This window comes from Crinia signifera, chromosome 1 (assembly GCF_055691185.1).
Source record: "Crinia signifera chromosome 1, ASM5569118v1, whole genome shotgun sequence".
Lineage (NCBI taxonomy): Eukaryota > Metazoa > Chordata > Amphibia > Anura > Myobatrachidae > Crinia > Crinia signifera.
This window is the reverse complement of record NC_139217.1, coordinates 279,534,722-279,558,535: the sequence shown is the minus strand read 5'-3', so window position 1 is coordinate 279,558,535 and position 23,814 is coordinate 279,534,722. Positions and strand designations below refer to the sequence as shown.

Here is a 23,814-nt window from a genome sequence, read left to right as displayed (position 1 = left end):
TCAGTTGCTTTAGTGACTATGGGTCCTAGTCATTTTTTTAAATATGGGTGTGTATCATTTGGGTGTCCAGAAGTTGGTTGCCCCATATTGTTGACATGCAATAGGTCGATACAGTCAAATGGTCGACATGGTCAATAGGTGGATATGTAAAATGTAGACACTTGAGAAGATTGACTGGTACAAAAGGTTGACACAGTAAAAAGGTAAACTTGGAAATGGTTGACACAGAAAAGGTTGACAAGGTTTTATGGAGGGGTGTCATTTTTTATGCTAAACCACATGCAACCCCAATTAGCTAGGTGCTCACCACGCTTCAGGCAAGGGCAGGTTACTAAAAAAAAATTGGGTGTAGTTATATCAGCTCTTATGGGTGCAATGCGGCCCAAGAATACTAAAAACTCAAAAAGATGTCACCACATCTGTGCAAAATACAATACAAAAACAAGGTGAGAGGAGTGATATTGTGATCCTGCTGCGCTATATATATATAGTGTCCAACAAATTATAAGTAGAAGTACCTCCCTTTGCAGGTTTTTGGTGGAATCCTTTCAAACGTTGAGGTTTCTTTCTCTCAAAATATGGATGTTTCCAATTCAATAAGGTTCCTGTTGTGAAATATTTCCAATAGGTGTTTTTAAATCATAATATACATAAATATGAGAAGAAGAAAGAAGAAACTATCTTCTATAAGCAAAATCGAATCGAAAATGACCCTGAGTCAAAACGTGTGTACGGGGCATTACACTATAGGTTCCTGTGGGTTACTATATTGCAGATAGTTCTGGCTCCCTCTCTGCCGCCCCCCAATGATCATGCGCCTGCAAATTGCTGCACGCCCACTTTGGGTGCTGGGGACTTGAACCAGGAAGCAGTGTGATGCTTCCAGGTCTTCACCAGGACATGCGCTTATCTGTTCCCCTCTTTTGGCAAGAGACTTTTTGTAAATTCACAGAAAAAAAAATGTACACTGCACTGCATTCAAGCTAAAGTACAATATTTTGGCATGCAATGACTCAATAAAGATACATCGGACATGAACTTTAAACACAGGTGATAATGGGGCATGTAACATAGCAGAATAAAGCTGTTTTGTACATTTATAAAGATAATGGCATTGTGCTGCATGTTTTGGTGTATAAGTCACAAACAGCAAAATTAAATTCAATTACCAAATTAAACCTGAAAGAATATCAGAAGACGTGTAGGTTACAAACTGTATGTAATTTTCTGCAATTGTATTCTACAACAAATATTGGTAACATTTGCTGTAGGCTTTAGCACTTATGTACCAGAAGAATAAAGTTTTTCCACATAAACTTTCTTCCATTATTAATGCTGTTATGGATGAATAGGACTTTGCCTAAGGTTCCCCACTTATAGTTGCTGTTGGTTGGATTTGGAAGGGAACAGGGCTTGAAGATGTTATCATGAAACATGCTAATGTCATTAAGCTACACCACTTTCAAGCAAAACCCTGCATAAATACATGTATGTGTGCAAGAAGGAAATATAGAAGAATCAGTTAAAAGCATTCTCTATTAATCCATCCTGGTAACTAGTGAGTCAGGGATACCCTTGTTGGAACTTAGAGAGTTCCTTTTTTGCAAAATCATGTTACAGCTGAGAAGAGAGTTTTATGTATGGTCACAAGAGAACAGCCTCACACTGCAGAAATCATTATGAAGTTCAGGGATGTCAACATATTTCCATCATCTTGGCTTATAAAAACAGGGTCATCCTTATTTGGAAAATGAGTCTCCTATTTCAAAGTCTGTGGCCCCTTAGGGTTATTTCACATGCTTCGGCTCCTGCTGGGCGGCCAAACCCCGCATGGCCAAGAAGCCGTGCCGCACTGAGAAGTTTACAATGGAGGGGATGGCCACAACACGGCAGCCGTCCCTTCCAGTGGTGGGATTCTGCTGCAACCGGGGGGCCGGGCCGTGGCCGTCCCGTGTGAATGTTCACAATTGTGTCCATTATTAGCTACTGTGTGCAGCATGGCTTTCGGCTGTGCGGGGTTTTGCCGCCCGACAGGAGCCGGAGCATGTGAAATAGCCCTTAGTGGTTATTTTCTTGTGATTATAAGATAATTGACCTACACTGCAGTAATGCTAGTTGAATCGGAAGAGGGGATTCCTCATTCTCAAGTGCTGATTTTATTATAAAAACCTATAGATGCCCATACACGTTGCGATATGTGTGCTGTGCGTTTTGAACTTCATTTGTGCCGTGTGCGATTTTGGCACTTGTAGAAGGATGCGATGCGCTCTACTGTACTGTGTGGGTGCGATGCTATTTCAGCCTCTCTTTTCTTTTCTTTTTTGAGTTTATAGTTACCTAATGGACATTACATCACATCGCATGTACTACAAAACTGATGCGATGTAGCCCAAAAAGTGCTGCCTGCAGATACTTTTTGTGCTAAACAATATTGTACCTGCGGGGACGCGCATCGCATCGCATTCCCGCAGGTACACGGTGCAATTTTAACCGAAGCGATGCGTTTTGAACTTTAAAAGTTCATAACGCGTGTTAAAATCGCAACGTGTATGGGCACCTTATGTGTGCACTCTGGTCTATAACACCAAAACAAAAACAAAAAAACTATAGTGGGTACAGAAAATGACATTTACACATTTGCATTTTGTTCACTTTTTTGTATTTTCAATAGAAATGCGCTCTTTGGGTATTTGGGGGAGATTGGTTTTACCATGTGAACAGAAATAAGCAAACTAATGGTATTTTCAGGAAATTCTGAGTATTCTAGGACAAATACAAACAAGGAAATTGTGTGGGCAATGCATAAAGAATTACTGATATTGATGTTGTAATATTACCAGCCAAAAAGGTGAAAGGGGTTAATATAAATGTTGATCTTTTCTTGAGATCTAGTTTACCACAAGTAAAGAAAATGGCATGAATCCAAAATCACAGTAGTGTCACATTTTATCTGGCTGATTGTAAGTCATTACTCTGACTAAGTATTATTCTGATTGCCTCTCCACTCTCATTGTACTGAATCATGATGAAGCAATCAGGCTGGGTCATAATCAGCTGGATTGTTTTATTTGCATACTCATATAGAGACAGAGCACGAGAGATCAGTACAGCTTTATAATCTCAGAAAGTACATCAGAGATACAAAAGTAATCCATTTCATGCTTTGTTTAAGAACGCCACAATTTAAATTCATTGATTTGTACTTCACTTAGCTTTCGCCAATTATCATATAGGATAGAAACACTTTTAATGCTTGATAAATGTATGAAATAATATTATTATGTACTAGCAATTGTAGAAGTCCATAGCAACTAATCATCAATTAGTTTTCATAGATCTAATACAAGCGAGGTAATAAATGCAAATGTCCATGCACATTTCCAGCGGTCACCGTTAGAATTTTAAGTACATATATTGCTAATGTTTGTAGGTTCTGTCTGTTCACATGAGTCTTATTGCATCCTGCTATGGGCAGCCTTTGTAAATTAATGGAGATTTACAAAGGAAAACACAATTGTCGTCACAGTAGCAAAGTAGCGTGAATAGTGCACATATAGCGAACCATGCTTTTTTTAACAAAATAAGTAAAAATAGAATATACTGCAAGTTCACGCATCACGTCTGGATTGGCATCAAGAGTTCCCAGTGCCATACCTAACAGGAGGCCACCAGTGGTGCCACACTATACAACCCCTGCTGCGCTTTTGTTTTATAATTAGCCAACGTTAGTGATTAACATGTCATTTTGTGTGACAATGCCACTGGGGACAGCAAGGAAGGGAGTAGGAATGCATCACTTGTCTATTACCACAAAGGAAGGGTGAGGCTGATAATAATAATGGGTGCTTTTACATAGGATAATACCCAATTCACTTAATATTCTTGCCACTTTGGGCCTGAGAATGGGAAATTTAGCTTGAGATGGTTAAGGTATAAAAAAATATTAAATTCTTATGAACCACAGAACCCTACATGTGACATAATGCACAGAAACGTTTTGATTTTGTGGACCAAGGTGGTAACGCACATCTGCCTAATTAACGGTGTAAGTGCAAGGGTCCACTAATCTAGCTAGAGCCCACTGTATTACAGAGACAGAAAGTGCTGGCAATATGGTTGCATATAGAAGAGTCTGGGGCTCTGGCTCTGGTGGATGTAACTTCACCTCCATCTCTTGCTATGTAACAGCTGTAAGAGTTAAATATCCAATGGTTGCACATACTGAGTCCGAAGAAAAGCCAGGTGCACACCCACCGCTAAGTTAAGAGCATTGGCAAGTATGGGCAATCTGAGGTTACAGTTGCAAAATCCATCTAGAAAGGGCATAAGCTACATTTATTTTTTTAAATTCTGTAATTTGAATTGAAGGTTTTGACAATAACAAACACAGCAATTGGACGTACTGATTCTGGCGATATGCACATATAGGCAGTGGCGTAACTATAGCTCTGCAGCCCCCGCGGTGGCGGGGAGGCGCAGAGAAAGTTTGGGCGCCGGGGGTCTGCGGGGCTATAGTTACCCGCTGCTGTCTGCGGTACCTGCCTGCCGTGCCGTGACTGCCGTCACAGTCCCGTTTCTGTTAGCGCTGGCTCCTGCTTCTATAATGGAAACGGACACATAGAAAATGGCTGCCCCCATACTGCAGACCGTTTTCTGTCTGCAGTATGGGGGCAGCCATTTTCTAAGAGTCACTTTTCATTATTAGCAGCAGGAGCCAGCGCTACGGGCCATGACGGCATGGCAGGCAGGTACCTACCGCAGACAGCAGCGGGTGGGCAGGTATGGGCATGGGCGGGGCGCCGAGGGGAGGGGGAGTGGGGGGCGATTTTTTTTTGCGGCGGGGGGGCGCATAATAAGTAGTTACGCCACTGCATATAGGGTAGAATTAAGACATTGTTTGACAGTTTCATGCTTTGGAGCAAGAAAAATCAAGTATGTACAGTAGAACAGGGTTATCAATATGGCACTGTATTGCGTTCAGGATAGACTAAAGCCAATACCCGAAGGCACCACTCGGGCAGGCATACGCAAAGAGGAAAGAGTATAGTGACATAGATATATATATCATTGTTGGTATACTCGACTGTTTCGTGACAAGTCAGAATTAAAGGACAATTATATATCGCAAAATCCCCCAAAATATGGGAAAGAAAGATATTGGACGTCTAAGTTCAAAAAATCCTAAAACAAACCTACCCACTACTTACAAAACAAAATCCCAGAAACCCCAAAACAAACCTCCCCATAACCCCCCACCCTGTATGACCTATCCCCAACCTAGGTATACCTGGATCCCAATTAACATATCCCCTACCCTACTAACTATACTAAGACATTCCCCCACCCATCCTACCCAACTACAGACGGATAGAAGACACATGGACTAACAGGGGCAGTGACCTATTTGAACCCCAGTTAAAAGATATCGCCAGTATGGACTGACTGGGGCAATGAAAATTTGGTGTACTGTACAGGGAATCAATATAGCAGGCAGGAAACTTGCAGGGTAATAAAAATAAAAACAAAGGATATTAAAACAAATAAGAAATGAAATCAAATATAACAAAGTATATAGAGGAGCAAGAATTATCAATCTGGCCAAGCCTGTGTCCCCTGCAATAGCAAAAAGATGACAAATCGTATTTTGTGGACCCAGATACCCCCAAAGTAGAGCTGAAGATGTTTAAACAGAAAGTCACAAATCATCCAGTCCATTCAGAAATGCATACACAGGCATGTGAGATATCCAAGAGTATAATTCCGGAGCTTAGGTTCATCTATTGCAACTGTAGAAAAGTATCCAGTGCCCAAGGTAGAAGTAATAGCAGATGAAGTAGAAGGCACCTGGGTTTGACAGGAGACGTCCAAAGGTTGAGGCGGTATAGGCGGAGTGTATACCTGAGTTACAGGATAGAAAGATGATGGAGCCTCCACTTGTTCAAATGCAAGGAGGAGCTGCTGAGTAGATGCAGTAATGGCCTGAAGTATGTGCTACAGAGATACAGACATCATGATATAGGAATGATGTCCAGAATTAAATATAGTGACACCGCCAAAACACACCAATTATAAAGGATATTATCTGCAATGCTGATGAGCAGCTAGGTAAATCTCAGTTGCAGAATGAAATGCAGTGGAAAAGTAATGGCCAGGCGAGACACAGTCCAGACAGCCAAGCTACACAATCCCCAGGATGTCTTTTCGGTGGGGAAGCAGGTAATAAGAGGAGGACACAGCAGCGCAGCCACCTGAGGACTGCGCCACAGGTTGAAGCTCCAAAGATGGTGGCCGAACTCGCACTGTGAGGAGTCGGGAGGACAGGATCAATCAGGCCCAACAAAAAGTCACGTCCTCAACAGCCACCCTGCAAGAGCGGCGCACCTCACACCAGCAGTCAGCCTGAGGACACAGGGAAGAAACACCGGAGACGCACACCACAGGACAGGACTTCCAAGATGGCGCCGGCCACGAGCGCACCAGAGGCACCGCGAGCTAGGCCAAGGGGTCCCGCCGCGTCCACACCGATCTGCCCAGAAAGACGCCAAGCAGCCCGACAGCAGCAGGGAAGCACCAGGGATCGTGGTGAGCAGGGCAGGAGTCCAAAGTCCCGCAGGCAGGATATAGAACAGGATCAATATGGAGCTCAGACACCCAATACAGAGCTCAGACATCCTTCTACTTGCTCAGCCAAGCCACGCCCCCCGCATAAGCTACATTTTAAGAACTTCAGTAAATTTGGCCTTTCCAAAGCTATAAGGACTGATATCTGTGCTATCTGCTTCATTATCCCTATTATAATAACTTAAAGCTGATATGTAAATAAAGCTGCAATTGTACTTTAATAAATGATACCTAATATGAGTTGTAATAATTGACTCCTTGGGGAAAATTTACTAAAGTTTTTAGAAGTGAAAGAAGTTGCCCATAGCAACCAATCAGATTTAAGCTATTATCTTCTAAAAGGTGCTCGATAAATGATAAGTAGAATCTGATTGGTTGCTATGAGCAACATGTCTCACTAATAAAAATTTACTCTTCAGTAAATTTACCCCTTAGTCTGATGAGTAGTATACACTAACTCAGCAGGTCTAACTATCTTAGACATAGGGGCGCTTACATAGAAGGAATTTACTGTGCGAGTAATGAGTAATGTATGAGTGGGAGTGAAAATATACAGTGACAGTATTCAGAGGCAGGTGTAAACTGGCATGAAAGTCTGATTTCCACGGACCTTGCACTACGCGCGCTCCATAGCCGAGCATACATAACTACGAACAACTAGAGGGGATTCAAAGTCAACTCAGTCATATCATGGTGGCATGAGGCATTCGCATGTAAACTAAGTGTTCTGAGAGTGAGTTGTGTGTAGACAGAATTATAGACTATGCTGAGTTGAGCATACGGTGAAATAGAGTACTTCTGATTTTGGTCAGATAAATTCCACCAGTTACTGGATGGTACAAGTGCTCACTTGATGGTGATGCTGGCTACTGCAAGAAAAGTATGGATTAGGGCAGTGTGGGCACATAACTGTGTGCACTACTGCATTTAACATCAACATCTGCATCTACTCTATATTGCTGCTTGTACATCCGCCCCTTTCTACCTTGAGATACAGTTCTTACTACATGACCACTAGGTGTCTCATAAAGACAAGAATATTCCCGGATTATAATTTATTATGTATTATCTGATTGAAATTTCTTTACTGAAGATGTCGTTAGATATGTGATCTGACTTTATTGTATTTATAAATCATATATTCCCAGTGGAAAATATTAGTTACATATATGGTACAATAATAGTGATTTTTGTTTGTTTGTTTCACTTTATATTTTGTCTGTTATGAGTGATACTGGTAAACATTGATGACATTTCAATGATTTAACCCCACGAGTGGCCCATCTCAGAACAAACTCCATAATGCCTTCTTATACCCCTTTTCCACCAATCTAAAAATCCCAGATTTTTGCACATGATCGCTCACCAAGCCGGGATTTTTGTCAGTGGAGATGGTTAATAGGAAAACAACATGGCCCTAGTGACCTGGGTTTTTCTGCTGGGACACAAGCAGGGTTTTTAGCAGGTAAAACACAGATAAGGAGCTGTGGAAATGGCTCCTGCCCGTCATTTTTGACCCACGCAGAAGAGGCTGACTAATGAGCAGCTGCCTCCCACTTCCTGCCTGATGCCCACCTGCAGCTGTCCATCCGCTGGTTACCTGCATGTCACTGACAGCTTGAAGGTGCCCTGCCCTCTGTTAACCACCCAGGCAGTGGTGACCACCCACCCTTGATCACTCGGCAGTGCTCACACACCGCTGTCCACCCAGCCACCGCTGACCACCTTCCCTGGTGCCAATGCCAGTGCCCGCATGCCCGCCACTGACCTCCCTGCTGGCCTGCTTTCTCTGGTTTCCTGTTTCAGTGGAGAGGAACATGGGTGTGGAGACCTACCAAAATCCTTGGTCAAAAATCCCATGTATGAGCTGAGATTTGGTGGAAAAGTGGTATTAGATGAAGACCAGCAGTCCTTAATTCCTTTTAGGAATGTCTCAGACAAAATGTTAACTACTACAAAGCAGGAGAACTCTCCCAAATTTGTGGGTCTACTGGAACAGGGTGTATATATGGTTTTGCTATGTCATAGTATCTTATACAGATCTTTTCACAATACAAAAAGTACAAAAATAAATAAGTACAAATGGGAAATGCTTTTGTGTACTTATAGGGGTCAAATTAATGAGGCTGGAGTTCATTTAAAAAGGGATGTGGCCAAGAGCAACCAATCAGAATCTATCTATTATCTTCTAGAAGGTACTAAATAAATAAGAAGTAGAATCTGATTGGTTGCTATAAGCAGAACTCCCATCATAGTAAATTTACCCCATAATGACCCCTTAATTTGCTTATTGATCTCTTATCCATTATACAAGGATCATAGCTGTGGTTATTGCCTTTAGGATGTTACTGTATTAATTTTCTGCCCAGATCCAAAGAGCATTTTCTCATCCAGTCACTTATAAATGTAAGTAACAGCATATATGCCGAAGTTATTTAGGTCTCAACTGAGAAAGTCCCAGAGGATAAAACCTACTCCAATAGGATAGGGGGGTTTGCATCACTTTGTTTTGTCATGGTGATCATGCCCCTGCCCTACTTTTTAATGCTGGCATTTTACACTGGGGATGGGCTACATGTCAGCATGGCCATGGTCAAAGATGCATGTTGACGTATTTTACAGCAGGGCAAAGAATAGCACAATTCAATGCAAATCGTGTCATCCATCCTCCTGGCCACCCAATTCAGTCGGTTAGTGGACAGAACCAAGAGGCTATCTAGCTCTGTTAGTAGGCCATAAGAGACTCCAAATTTGTGACTTCCCAAGACACTCTGGCAGAGTTGGCAAGTATGAGCAGGGGCAAACGCAGGATTTTCAGAAGGGGGTTTCCAGAGGGGCGGAGCAAAGTACGGAGATGGACACTTAGGTGACCCAGTATATGCCGGGTCAGTTAAAGTATTATAGATAGACCAAATGTATATAAATAATAATAAGAAATATATATATATATATATATGTAAATATATATACAAAACAGCAGTGTAGACCCCTGGGCATAGCAATGTATTGGGGCCCCTACCTATCCTCCAGCGGTAGGGGTGGGGGGTGCTATGAGCAGAAGCTTTGATGTCCCGTGGGTGGAGTGGGCTTATTATTCATAATTTTCTGGTGGGAGGACAGCTTGCTTGACTGCAGATATCGCCAGTTCGCGGAACTAGATTTCTTAGCTTTTAATGGAATTAAAAACTAGAGAAACCCACCTACCAAATGCTATTGGGGACTAGGGGATCAGAGTTCAGGAGGCAGAGCAATCCGCCAACGAGAATATAAAACTACATACCAGGTGTGTAGAGCTGGAGCAGTAACCAGCTGCTGGAAGGCTGATATCTCTGGTTCTGGGCACAGTAGAGACAAACTACTAGTGTCCATCAAAGGGGGGAGAGTCCCAGCTTTTGGAATATACCCTCAGAAGTCAGATATCTCTTGTTCCCCAGGGCCGATTTAAAAAATTCTTGTACCCATGGAAAGAGGGGACCCTCATCTTTCAGACTACGGCCCTCAGATTCCAGGGGGGGTTTCTGAGTACCCAGAAACCCCCCCTGCGTTCGCTACTGATGAGAAAGAGACATCCAGTCCTGTATAAAAGAGTCTTTAGCTGCCTTTAAAGTCTTTAGGTGCCTTTAGGTACCTCAAATAATAGCACATCATCGGCCAAATGTAATAGCCCCTGAGTTCGGCAGCATGCTGCCGATTCAACTCTGAGGTTTTTTAAAGGGGCAATAATTTACAAGGCATGGTTTTGTATTAGAAATAATTGCCTTTTTAAAAAAACCTCCACATTCAATCGGCATTCCACAGGGCCACAGAACTCAGAGGCCACATGTTTGGTTTGCATGTACAGTATATTGAAGTGAGCTTTAAGTTTTGTGCATTTTCCATATTAATTGATCTATTAAATATTGTACATTAGTAATTGTAGTGTAATGCCCATTGTGTACATAAATATTTTTACAACAACAAAACTCAAATTTTCTAGTTGATACAGCAAACTTTATGGGGAAGTGAAAAATACAACCATTGTTTTCTTTATGTGTGTTCAGTTATCTCCGCATTTCTTATTTTATCTCCATTGCCTATTGGCTCATACAACCAGAAATGTATTCCCAGTTCATGTTCACAAACAGAACAATCAGAATGGTCTTTGTGCAGAATGATTGATATACTCATTTTCATCTTTAAAGCTGTAATTCCACATGGGATGTTTTTTTTTTTCTCTTTAAATAGAAAGTCAGCTGCAACTGCCTTTTAATTTTGCATCTGTCATGTTTCTGAGCTGTCCCACAAATTACCTCCTTTTCCAAATCTCTTTTAGGGCAGGTAGGTACGGCTGCCAGAAATGTGATGGTAGAATTTTCTGTGTGCACTCGGACAACTTTACAGTGCACAGAGCAAACTGAGATAGGAAGACTGTTCCAAAGTCTCTCTGGTCACTACATAATGTTCCCCTTGATTGGTTGTAAATGTGGTCACATGACACCATGTGGGATTGTGAGCAGCCTGAAGAAACAAACCAAAGGAAAATGGTAGATACAAAGGGGGAAATTTACAAGAGGGAAGCTTTATTTCAGATGTGATGTTGCTATAGGCAACCATTCAGATACTATCTATTATCTTCTAAAAGGTGATAAATAAATAAATAAGGAGTAGATTCTGATTGATTGCCTATAGCAACATCCCATGTAAAATAGAACTCACATCTTATTAAATTTCCCACAAAGAATCTGCTTATAGCCTGCCTCATTGATTTATGTTTAAAATAAAAATGATGGGATTGCTGCTTTAAATAACTAGTACTGTACCTGCAATCGTCCTATAAAATGTTCTTACTTAAGTGACTGTGTTTTTGTTTATTTATTGTATATATAAGTAATGGTGTTGCCTGTAAGATGTCCTTAGGCTTGTGCATTATAGCGTTTACAATATTTACAATGCATTAAATGGTCGTGATGAGTAGGAAAGACAAAGTACTGTAGTGAAAACTCATAATAGGGACATTCAATTTGATGCACGCAATACTCATGCTCATTCAGGGCCTGATTCAGACCTGTTCGCTAGGCAGCATATATTCCTTGCCTGACGAGCAGGTAAACCTCGCCCCGCCAAACTAGATTAAACTATAAAACATATTACTGACATAGCAGAATTCATCTTTTGGTGTTGAAGTCATGATATTGCTGTGCTCATTGGTTTACTGCATGTACGTCATTCCTGCACCGTCCGGAACAGTGCCGCCTTCTATTGCTCATGACTGTTTGTTGGTTGGTTTTTTTGAGCAGGTGTAACACAATCATCCACTGTTGTTCAGTAAACTGATGTTGAGTATTGTATCCATGCTTTCATATTATTGATTGAAAAAAACTATAACCATTTGCTTTCCAGCCTGTGCTGAATATTTAATGACTATGTCTAAAATTGTCCCCTTATAATGCAGATATATTTCTACTCAATATTTTTAAGGCAAATTCAGAGAGAAGGCTTCGATTCTGCATAAGATGGCAAAAAAGAAGTGCCAGGTGGAGGACAGCGAGAGACTAAACGGCACTGCCAGCTATGTAGGTATGTATTCACTGCAATGTCGTTGTTGTGGCCTATTGTGAATAATAAGAAATGATAAAACAAACAACATATCAATATGTTTTAACTGGCTGTGTGAAGAGTGCCCCTAATTATTAAGCTTAATATACGTAACTTTTAAGTTCTGGAGGATTTTGGTAGATCAGGATATTTGGAAGATGTTGTAGCACCTCACACAGTTGTCTGTACAAAAGGTGGCATAATATTTGGCATTGACCAGTAGATGTGGCCATACCTATAGGAGACATAGGGGTCAATCCTATTAACTTGGAACGGTGCAGATGATTCGCGAGTTGAGAATTGTCACTACACCGGGATAAAGTTGCTGAAACGTTCTTGCCCCTCCATAGGGGTGCAAGCAATTTTCAGCGAATTTGGCCCTGCAAAGGGTGCGAGTAAGGGTTAATTCAGGTGCCATTTTCAACATTAAAATGGCACTGGAATGGCAACCCGCACCCTTCAGGTTTAATAGGATTGACCCATAGTCACAGCCGCATTTTTCCGCAGCTATACACCTTGTTCCACTGTCAATACCTTAAATGTTGAGTGGTATGAAATACAGTAACATCAAAATAATATGTGTATAATAAATCCCATTATGCCTGGTCTCACTTTATAGTCTATATCAACCACTCTGCCAATCCACATTTAAATCCACAAGATCACTCCCAGATTTATGTGAAGCCTTGCAGAGGAGGACTTTCCACAAGACAACCTATGGGCCTGACTAGGGCCCAGCAGGTCCCAAGGGGCCCCATAAAGATATCCTGGCCATCCAAAATGTTCCCAGAGGAGCATTGCACGACTACCGCATGATGTTATGACATCACATGGACCTGCCCACACTCCCAAAGTCCCTTTTTGATGTTCTGTGATAGGACAAAAAATATTTGGACAAACAAAAAGTTTTAATCTACTGCATGGTGTCAGTTTACTTTAAATGTGGCACATGTATTAGGCCTACTTCCAAACCGCCTAGCGCCTGATTCAGAATGGTACGCAATGCCAAAGTACACGCAGCAGAGCATTTATCAGTCTAGACTGTGCACGTGCCAAGGTACTCTATTGATGCCACCTGCAATCAGCAGCAAAAATATTGCACTATGCATTGTTTGTAGGAGGGCCCCAAACTGGTATCTTGTCTAGGGCCCCATGTGGTCTAAATCTGCCTCTGCTTCTCTGTGATGACCCCATCTTTTTTAGGGATTGAAAATCACAGCAGATATACCACAAATTTGATTATTCAGGGGTTTGATGAATTGCTACATTATTTCATATACAGGATCTTTAATTAACACTATCAAATATGTCAAATGTTGAGTTTGGCTCAGTTACCTGTTAGGATAAAATCTGGAATTGTATTTATTGTCGGTGAGCCATTTTCCCTGTACACTGGCTTTCATGAAGCCTGGAATAGTCCATAGCTTGTCTGCTTTATACAGTCCTACCCCTTTAACTCCAGGCCTCTGGCTCAGTGTATTGGCAGAGTGCTAGATTGGTGTGAAAGAGTCTACCCAGATTGTGTGTCCCGGGTCATCTATCTGGTTCATGACCAGTTACAGGTTACAGCCTGTAGTGTGTACACGGTTTCAATAACAGAGTTACAGTACCAGTCATCTGTTTTAAAATGGCGACCTTGTTATTGAAGCCCTGCTCTGTAAACGTCTATGCATGTTGGATCACACCTAGCCAGAGTGAAATCCCGCCCTGTGCAAGCCTGCAATAAGACTGCAAAAATATTGCCGCCTTGCAATTAGCTGCAAATCCATTCCCAATCACTCACCATCTAATTATTTTTCTAGTGCGTGCATTCTGTGCGTAGCCCAGGATGGACTTGGTGGCTGCAATAGAAATATGCTGATCGGGGGATGGCCTAGTGCAGGGGTGGCCAACCTGTGGCTCTAGAGCCGCATGCGGCTCTCCCCCTGTTAAAGTGTGGCTCCTGCTCCCACTGCTGCCCGCCGCCTGTCCCCCATCACCTGCTGCCGGTTCCTCAAATCCCTCCTCCTTCTGAGGGGAGGAGAGCGCGCATCACTTATCTCTCCTACCCCTCACTGTGCATCCTTGTGACTGGGTCATCCGCCAATCAGAGCTCGCGGGCCGGCAGCCAATCAGGAGCCGGCCCACGAGCTTTGATTGGTGGATGGCCCAGTCACAGGGAAGTGAGGGGGGGGGGGAGGAGATGTGCAGTGTGCTGTGCTCTCCTCCCCTGGGTGACATGATAGGACTGCAGGGGGCATAGCAGTTTGTGGCACTGTGAGAGCATAGCAGTTTGTGGCACTGTGGGGGCAAAGCAGTTGTGGCACTGTGGGAGCATACCAGCTTTTTGGCACTGTGGGGGCATACCAGCTTTTTGGCACTGTGGGGGCATACCAGCTTTTCGGCACTGTGGGGGCATACCAGCTTTTTGGCACTGTGGGGGCATTCCAGCTTTTTGGCACTGTGTGGGCATGCCAGCTTTTTGGCACTGTGGGGGCATACCAGCTTTTTGGCACTGTGGGGGCATACCAGCTTTTTGGCACTGTGGGGGCATACCAGCTTTTTGGCACTGTGGGGGCATACCAGCTTTTTGGCACCGTGGGGCATACCCAGCACCATACCCAACATATGTATATATGGCACTGCACTATTGGAGGTATATGTGTATCACACCCACCCAAGGGGTCCAAATAGACCATGCCCCATGTCGAAGGCGCGCACATGTTGTTGGCTCTTTAGCTTGACTACAGATATATTTTGGCTCTTTACCTCTGACTGGTTGGCCACCCCTGGCCTAGTGCATGTGTACTACGTGCTGTATGCATGTGCACTTGTCCAATTTTCACTCAGCCTGTGAATCACAGCGATGCGATCAGGTTTGAATAATCTCCTAAGAAGGGTCTGTCTGGCAGTGGGGCTGCCTGTGGCTCGAAGATGCTAGAGGGTGAATGATTAGTGGTGTGGGTGTATGCTGGAGTGGGTGTTCAGGTAGTATAAGATGGCAGGCTGCCGATGTGGAGGCCACTCTATGGAAATGGTAATTTTTCCAGGACCGCTTTAAATTACCAATCCGTCCATGACACCAGGACACCAGTTAAGGGTATGATAGTGGTATAAAGTCACAGACAAAACTGACAGACAAAAGGAAAAGACACAAGGACAGCTGCAACTGTGTCCAACTTAGAATCAGTCCCTATGGGAAGCAATCCCAACACTTCAACATACCCCACCCCATCAACAGACCCCACTCCTTGAAGGCTGCTTCCTTGGCTGTTTTTCCATACCAATCGACCCATAAGGCACTTGGCTGCAAATGAAGGCATGCTGTTCTACTTTAGCCTGCTCTTAGTCAAAGGAGAAATATTTATTGCTGTTCAATTACTTTCATTTCAGAGAAAATTGATCTTCCAAACACTGCTAATGTTGAGGTTGAAGTGACACCACCCAATGACTCTACTGATCCAGTTCAAAATGGGAATGTTACTTACAGCATTGAAGCTGCAGAAACACAGGTTATACATTTTTCTATGTTTTAATTTAAAGGCATTTTCTTGAAATATTATTACTAGCGGTAATGTTAATTATTATTTGCAGTTTCTTTTATATTACCTTTTCTTAAGTTGTAGGGGAAAAACACAGGTTCAAATGTTGGCGTATAATTATACAGTCCTAAGCAAAAAGGGTTAATCAAAAGAACCCTTTACTCACAATAGACTTGTGTTCCACTAACTAGAGTGTCTTTTGTTCTTTGTTTTTTTTTTACAACCCAGTATCACTCTATTAACAAATTAAAAAAATAAATAGAAAAATTATATTATAGTCTGCCTTTTCATTTGTATGTATTTATTATTAAGAATAAACCTATGCACTAATAATTTTCATAATAAAATTAAAGTCAAGTGGAAATAGGAGGACTCGTGTTTCAATGTGCTGTACCCAACTTTTTCAAAGGTTGGGTACAGCACGATAAAACGCGTTAGCAGCACTATTATTGGCAACCAGAGGATCTTTTTCTGCATATTTCCTGCTTGATCCAGCTCTATTACACCGAACATTTTCATTGGGACTATTGGGACTTTGATCCAATGTTTATCTTCACCAAGAAGGACACCACATTCTAGTGAGGCTGCCTTTTCCATCCAGGAATCTTACCCATTTCAACCTGGTATGCCAACCAGTGGTGATGTATTAAGTTTATGAACTTTATCGATACTGGAGCAATGGTATCAACTAGTCCCTAAGGAGAACAGAGCATTATATATATTATAAACACCACAATAACTCAAAAGTCTTTGTTTTATATTATATTGCATTTTATCAGATTAAATAGCCTGATATATTTCCAACTGATCCATTGAGTCATTAATTAATGCAACCTCTATAAGCCCCCAAATGTATTTTGGTAAATCTGTTCTGGGGAGGAAGGTCTCTTGAAGTCAGGAAGTCAGATAAGGATTCCGCATCTGAAACTCCTCTCATAAACCAGGTTAGGGGGGTTGAATAAACAGCCAGGTCCGAGAGAGGTGAGGAGGCTGTCCCCCTCCTCAAAATACTTACGTTACAGATACTTAGGAATAAGGGCTTGATTCATTACAGCGTCCAATTTCCAGTAGTGAGCTGGTTAAATATGGGTGGGGGTGAGGGTATCTGCAAAACATATAACTAGATCTCTCCATCAATGTGAGTGGTTCACTACAAGTTGGAAGTGACCCTGCTTACTTTTGTGCAGTCCCCACAATGGATTGCAATTCTTTGTGTAAGTGTTAGGTTCCAAAATATTATTCTCTGTTTATTATTATGAGATTTCTATGAACTGTATTTCCTCTCGATTTTATAATATTTTTTGTAATTATGCCTTTGAATATTTTGTTCAGATTAAAAGATAATTAATTCTATCATATTCTCTGTGTTCTTAACGAATGTACGAGTCTGTGAGGCTAAACGCTACGGAAGTGATTTTTGCAGATAGCTGCAAAAGAATATCTGTTATCCATATTTTGATTAATTTGTGTTCTTTTGCTGGTGGCAGTGACCCGATTTTTAGTATTCACACGTGCTCTCGTATCCATAAGTCTCTGGTGGAGATTCTCAGATTGAAATATCTGGAGAATCGGACAGCCATTCCGTGACACTCCACACATAAATACATACATACATATATACATATATACACATATAGATATACACGCAACACACACACAATGCTTACATACTGTATATTCACACAAACACACATAGAATACTGCATAAATACATGCAGACTTATACATATAACACACACACACACGTAGACACACACACTGCATACATACAACAAACATACTGTATACATATATACACTGCATGCTTACATACATACATAGAAACATATACATACATACATACAAAGCATATATACACACACATACATCAAACACATACATCCTCAGATGACAGGAGGAGGCTCAATCACTGCTGGAGCCCATGTGAGAACGGAACTGCTGCTACTGCGGGATCTGGTAAATGGGTCGACAGTGTTTAGGTCTAGGTCAATAGGTTAGCCTACAGGCAGTTGGTTGACATATGAAAAATATCAAAATGGTCTGTATTGACATTGATAAGAGGGCCACACAAGCCACACCAACTTACCAACTTATTCTTGCTTCATGAGCCAAGTGGAAATAGAGGGAGGATATAATAGTGTGCTGAGTGCAGTAAGGCACCATGCATTAACAATGGGGAGCGCAGCGAGCCATAACAGGGGCTGCGGTATGCGTATACAGTGTCCATGTCAACAGATGTTGACATAAACACCAAACGTGAAAACTTATGTCAACATTTTCCTGTGATAACTATTTCCACGTCAACCTTTTGCTTGTGTCAACCTTTTTCATGTTTTGACCTACCGTCTGTCGACTAATAGTGGTCTACCTAATAATCCACACCCACTGATGCTAGGGATCCACATGGCTGCTCGGTAGCTTCCTCTGCTGGTGCCTTTGGAATGCAGAGAGCTCTCTGCAAGGAACTGCAGCAGTGCACCTGCCACATGGGTTGCCCTTACCAGTGGCAGGAGCCCAGAAGAGACAGGTAGGGCCCGGAGTAATGTACCCCCTGCTCCCTCGCACATCAGTGTACCACATCACTACACTACCTCCCCCAGTGGTGGATCTTGTGAGTGGCAGGCACAGGTGCAATACTATAATCTGTGCCCCTCCTCTACCCCAAACCAAGAAGTCATTGCTTGTCTGGGCAGCAGTGGGCCCCCTTAGTCCTCAGAGCCCTAGTGCAATGCACCTGTTGTATCAATGGTAGTTCCGCCTCTGACCTCCCCACATCACTGCACCACTACCCACACGTCATAAATGCACTGCATCCGCACATTACATCACTACAATACACTGCTTCCCCACAATATAGCAGACCCTCCTGCAAGCTTACAATCTATAGTAAGGGGGAGGCCTGGTCAGGGCATTATAGGGACTATTGTCATTTCTGCTCTGCTGAGCAGCCTATGGGTGCCTTTTTTAGGAAAGGGACCAGCCATAGCATAAGAGGATGTACAGCAGAATTACACCAGGGCAGACACACTGCCTGACACTACTGCCGCTATACCCTTGGTGAAATAATTTCTTGATACTGTACATAACTAGCTGTATTGCACAGGTAGCAAACTGCAGAAGATTCTGTGGGTTTATTTTTTAAATCGTATATTTTATTAGGAATATGCATACAACAAGAAAGGCATACCGAGGGACCAGACAGAGCAATTGTAAGAGCTGTATTGACAATGCAGCGGGCCCAAATACAAGAAGAGATGTCAATCATAAAAATGAAATGTTGACATTAGAGGGTGTTAACATTGAAGAAACTATGTAACGACAGATATAGCCATATACATATATATATATATATATATATATAGGCAAAGAAGAATCCGGCACTCCACGGGTGTATAAGGATAATACTTGCTCCGGTGCCTTCCCAGGTCGTAGACCAAATGTAGCATAGATGGCAAATAGGCGTCACTCGGAGACTGGATACAAATTCAAAACTTTATTGTGTGGTGACCGACACCAGTGTTTCGAGCTAAACTGCTCGTCCTCAGGGTACAACTCACAGAATACAAAATACAGTGTTATATACCCTACAAAAATTCCCGCGCCCACCGATGCATGATTATACTTACCTGGATCAGGTGTGCCCTCAGCGTGTGAGGCGTGTTGACGGATCCCTCCTTGGCCGCTGCGTGCTTCCGGGTGACGTCATCTACAAGCGTCACCACTCCTGGAACGCACGTCGGCAACAGGAGTACACCCGGCTTCCGCGTCTGTGACACGCAGGAGCTGTCCCGTCCAGGTATAACCTTAAGAGCACAAAACAATGTGCAACAATGTGTTAAAGATGCCTACACAATATGGCATAAATGTAACAGTGTACAATGAATAATTTTTACAATATTAGTATAAAAAGTGAAAAAAGCAAAAAATGAATAAAAAAACAAACATGACGGACATATTAAAAAAGTAACCCATTATAGATCAGAATACTTTACAATGATTTATGCAAAAAATATATAGTAACAAAAATCCCTTCAACGGGGAGTATTACAATAATTATACTGATACATTTATTATTAATCTGACCTAAGCTTTAACAAAAAACCGGAGCTCTATGGGAGCAGTAATATGCAGATTGTTAATTAATATAAAATTATAGCTGTGAGCTAATAAATACAATGGATTGCAGGTATACAGATCGGGTTGTGCTAGAGAGATGGTCACTGTGACAACCATGATCTATCTTCACAAATAGCTCTGTAACCCATGTTGTTCATTCAACCCCCTAGGCGCGATGGTATCCAACACATGGATCCATCGTGCCTCAGCCTGAAGGAGTTTCTTTCCCCTATTACCACCTCTGTAATGAATAGGAATGTGATCAATTATTTTTGACCTCACACTCGCTACACTGTGGCCCAATTGCACACAGTGCCGAGCAAAAGGTTGATCACTATTACCAGCAGCAAGAGCTTGCCTAATAGCATGACGGTGATTAGCCATCCTGGTCTTAAACTGGCATTCTGTCTTGCCCACGTAGTAAAGACCACATGGACAAGACAGAACGTAGACCACGAATTTCGTGGAACACGTGACCGCAAATTTGATAGGAATATTGCGGCCCGTGTGTGGATGGCTAATAAATTTTCCTGCCAATAAAGAACCACAAGTAGTGCATCCCACACATTTATAACAGCCCGCCGGTCGGGTCAAAAAATGTGTGGGTGCAGATTTCTTGGTCAATCCGCTCACATCCAATTTAACTACAAGATCACTCAAATTTTTGCCCCTCTTATAAGATGGCATGATCTGCAACTTGTTGAGACCATGCAAGTCCTTATCAGTTGTAATCAGGGACCATTGCTGTTTGATTTTCTTAGTGACTACCGGACTATCTGTAGCAAAGACATTAACCCAAGGAATTTTAGATTTGATAAGATCGGACCTACTTGGAGGATTCAGTACCTCCTCTCTTGAAGTCTCTAACACCCTCTTTTTAGCCTTCAATAGGGTATGGCGTCTATAGCCCCTGTCTTCAAATTTCTCTTGCATCAAATCTAGCTGTCTACAGGTTTCAACGGGGTCACTAGTAATACGGCGTACTCGTAGCATTTGGGAATAAGGTAACCCTTCCCGTAGGGGCAAGGGGTGGCAGCTTTCATGACGTAAAATAGTGTTTCTGTCAGTATCTTTAACAAAAATGGAGGTGGAGAGTCTACCACAATTAAACATAATCTTTACATCCAAGAAGTTAACAAAACTATCACTGATGGAAAAAGTGAATTTTACTGGACTATCTGAGTTATTGTGGGACTCAAACATCTTTGTGAGAGATTCAGCCGAACCTTGCCAGAAAATCAACAAATCGTCGATATATCGAAGATAAAGAATTACTTTGTCCTTGTTGGGACCCTGTAAAAACAATGAGTCGTCCAACAAGCACATAAAGGCATTGGCGTACGATGGGGCCACAGGGGACCCCATCGCACAGCCAAGCTTCTGCCTGTACATCTCACCATTGAAAGTAAAATAATTCCTATGCAGAACCAAAAACAACATTTTCATAAAAAACTGTGCATCAGGACCACAGTAAACATCATTGTTGTTAATAAGTGTATATACCGCATCCATCCCCTGTGAATGGGGGATGCATGTGTATAAGCTGGTAACATCGGCGCTGCAGAGTAACAAATTATCCGGCCAGCTATCAACCTCCTGTAGGCGTTTAATTAACATATTAGTGTCTTTTAAATAAGCCCTAGTTTTTTGTATACAGGGGTTCAGATAGGCGTCCAGATAAGTTGAAATAGTATGGTACAGGGATCCCCTGGCAGAGATGATGGGTCTGCCAGGGGGATCTATTAACCTTTTGTGCACCTTTGGTAAGGTATAAAACAAGGGCACAATCGGATAATCTGTTCTTAAAGCTGTACAAACATTTTCAGTAATAAGACACTCATTCAATGATGTGGCAAGGATATCATCCAACTCTCGTTTAAAATCCACAGAGGGATCACCACTTAAATGTTCATATACATCATTATCAGACAACTGACGTTGACACTCCAATATATATTTATCAAGGTCTTGTATCACCACAGAGCCCCCCTTATCGGCCTTCCGAACAATTATATCAGTCCTTTTCTTTTTTTTTGAATATTAAATTTTTATTGGGACAGCAGAAAAAAAAAACACATACATTGTATAGACAGAGGCAGAGCAGTAAATCTGACATGAAACATCAAACAATGATTCCTGTAATTCCGATGGCAGTCGTGCCCCCTGCTGAACATCTTGGCATTAAACTGTGCCCGTAAATAACAGTTGGGGGTAAGATAACCCAAACGGTGAGAAAAAGAAAGAAGGAAGGAAGACTTGTGTGAAGGAAGAAATAGGTCAGTAGAGGGGTAGGAGGTGGGGGGGGGAGGAGGGGCAGACACACGTGGGGGGGGGGGGGGGGGTAGGGAAGGGTGAATATACCCAGGTTATGAACATTGCATAGTACACTGTAGTCACAGTCGGGTTAATTGCTTGGCAGGTGGGGTGGGGAATGGAATGAGGTGATGTCCCAGGGATCGCTGGAAGATACTGATAGGCCCTGAGACTCTCTAAAGTCCATCCATTTAAGCCATTTCAGGTGTATTGAGGAGGCTGAAGAGGAGTAGCGGGCATTAATCGTCTCATAGAGGAAGTGGGTGTGCACCTTTTTGATAACGCCTCGTACCGTGGGGGTTTCAGCCGATTTCCACAGGAGCCCAATAGCGGCTTTCGCCGCAATCAGTATATGTCTTAAGATGTAGAGGTCTCCCCCCGCTATCGCGTTAGTGTAATGGAGCAAGGCTGTGATGGGCTCTAACTGGATCGTGGTTTTAATCACGTTGCCGATTAGGGAAGATATCTCCTCCCAGAAGGGCCTAATGAGGGGGCATTGCCAGAATATGTGGAGTATAGACCCAGTCTCCCCGCAGCCTCTCCAGCACAGGTGAGAGACCTCAGGCCAAATGGCATGGAGGCGTAGGGGGGTGAAGTAGGCCCTATGGCACAGTTTAAAAAACATCTCAGAGTGTAGTAGGCACTTAGACATTCTGAACCCCGAGAGGAGGATGGCGTCCCATGTTTCTTCGTCTAAGGTGATGTTAAGGTCAGTTTCCCATTTGAGCTGGGCGGGGAGTTTCCCTCTTTTCGTTGATGTTATCAGGTAGTCATACCACCTGGAGATCCCGCCTTTATGGGAGCCGTTCTGCAATCTGGAGGGATATCAGTCCTTTTCTGTAATGACTGCAGAGCCTTACGTTCATGTATAGATAAATTGTTAGAAATCAACAGTGAAGGCTCAATAGGATGAATGGAATTCTCCATCATTCTTGTGAAGGACCGTATCGAGGGGTTGTGGGACTGTGGATCAAATTGGGATCTTGCTTGTAATTTTTTAAGCTGAGGAGGTATGGGGGGGGTTTGGGGTTCACCGCCTGTGTTTTGGTTAGGGGTGACAGGGACATCTGCAAAGTGTTCACGGAGTCTCAGGGAACGACCAAATCTATAGGTGTCCACTTTCCACTGAAAACTGTCTCTTTTTGCAGTCGGGACAAATGATAACCCCTTAGATAGTAACTGCACCTCAATAGGATCCAATGGAGTGCTAGATAAGTTAAACACCAAGTCCTTACCTAGCGTGCGACCTTCCGACCTTTTCTGGCGCTCGTTCTGCTTGCTGCGCCGCGTCCTGTGCCTCGACCTGCCGGTGGCTTGTGGGAGGCCGGTGCGGCTACGCCTAAAGGGACAATACTTGTCGCTGAGGTAGAGGGGGTATGTAGATCCGTGTCACTTGCTGAGGTGCTGGTGCCATCGTAGTCCAGATGTTGTCGACTCCTGTAGCGTCTTGTATATGGCTTCTTATTATTGCCTTTAGCGCCTTCCGTGCTGAGCCACATATAGACTCGATTTTGCTCATAGTCCAATTGCACTTTACGCTTTTTCTCACGTTTAAAGCGAATAAGATCCCGACGGTAAGATTCAATCTGCTTGTTAAGTTTACCAAGCCAGTCCATCTGCGCATCTTGTGAAAGTGCTGGTTTATGAGAAGACTCAAAAGCGGTTAATT

At 42.7% G+C, this 23,814-nt stretch overlaps 1 protein-coding gene across 4 annotated transcripts in view; it reads left to right on the top strand.

The window, feature by feature from the left end:
• The window catches only part of SLC24A2 (solute carrier family 24 member 2), a 219,351-nt gene that overhangs the window by 162,825 nt on the left and 32,712 nt on the right, over positions 1 to 23,814 (top strand). For all 4 annotated transcript variants that reach the window (XM_083184608.1, XM_083184618.1, XM_083184626.1 and 1 more), the window contains 2 exons: positions 12,079 to 12,177; positions 15,568 to 15,686. In XM_083184608.1, coding sequence (XP_083040734.1) covers positions 12,079 to 12,177; positions 15,568 to 15,686 — 218 coding nt within the window. The remainder of the gene's footprint in view (positions 1 to 12,078; positions 12,178 to 15,567; positions 15,687 to 23,814) is intronic.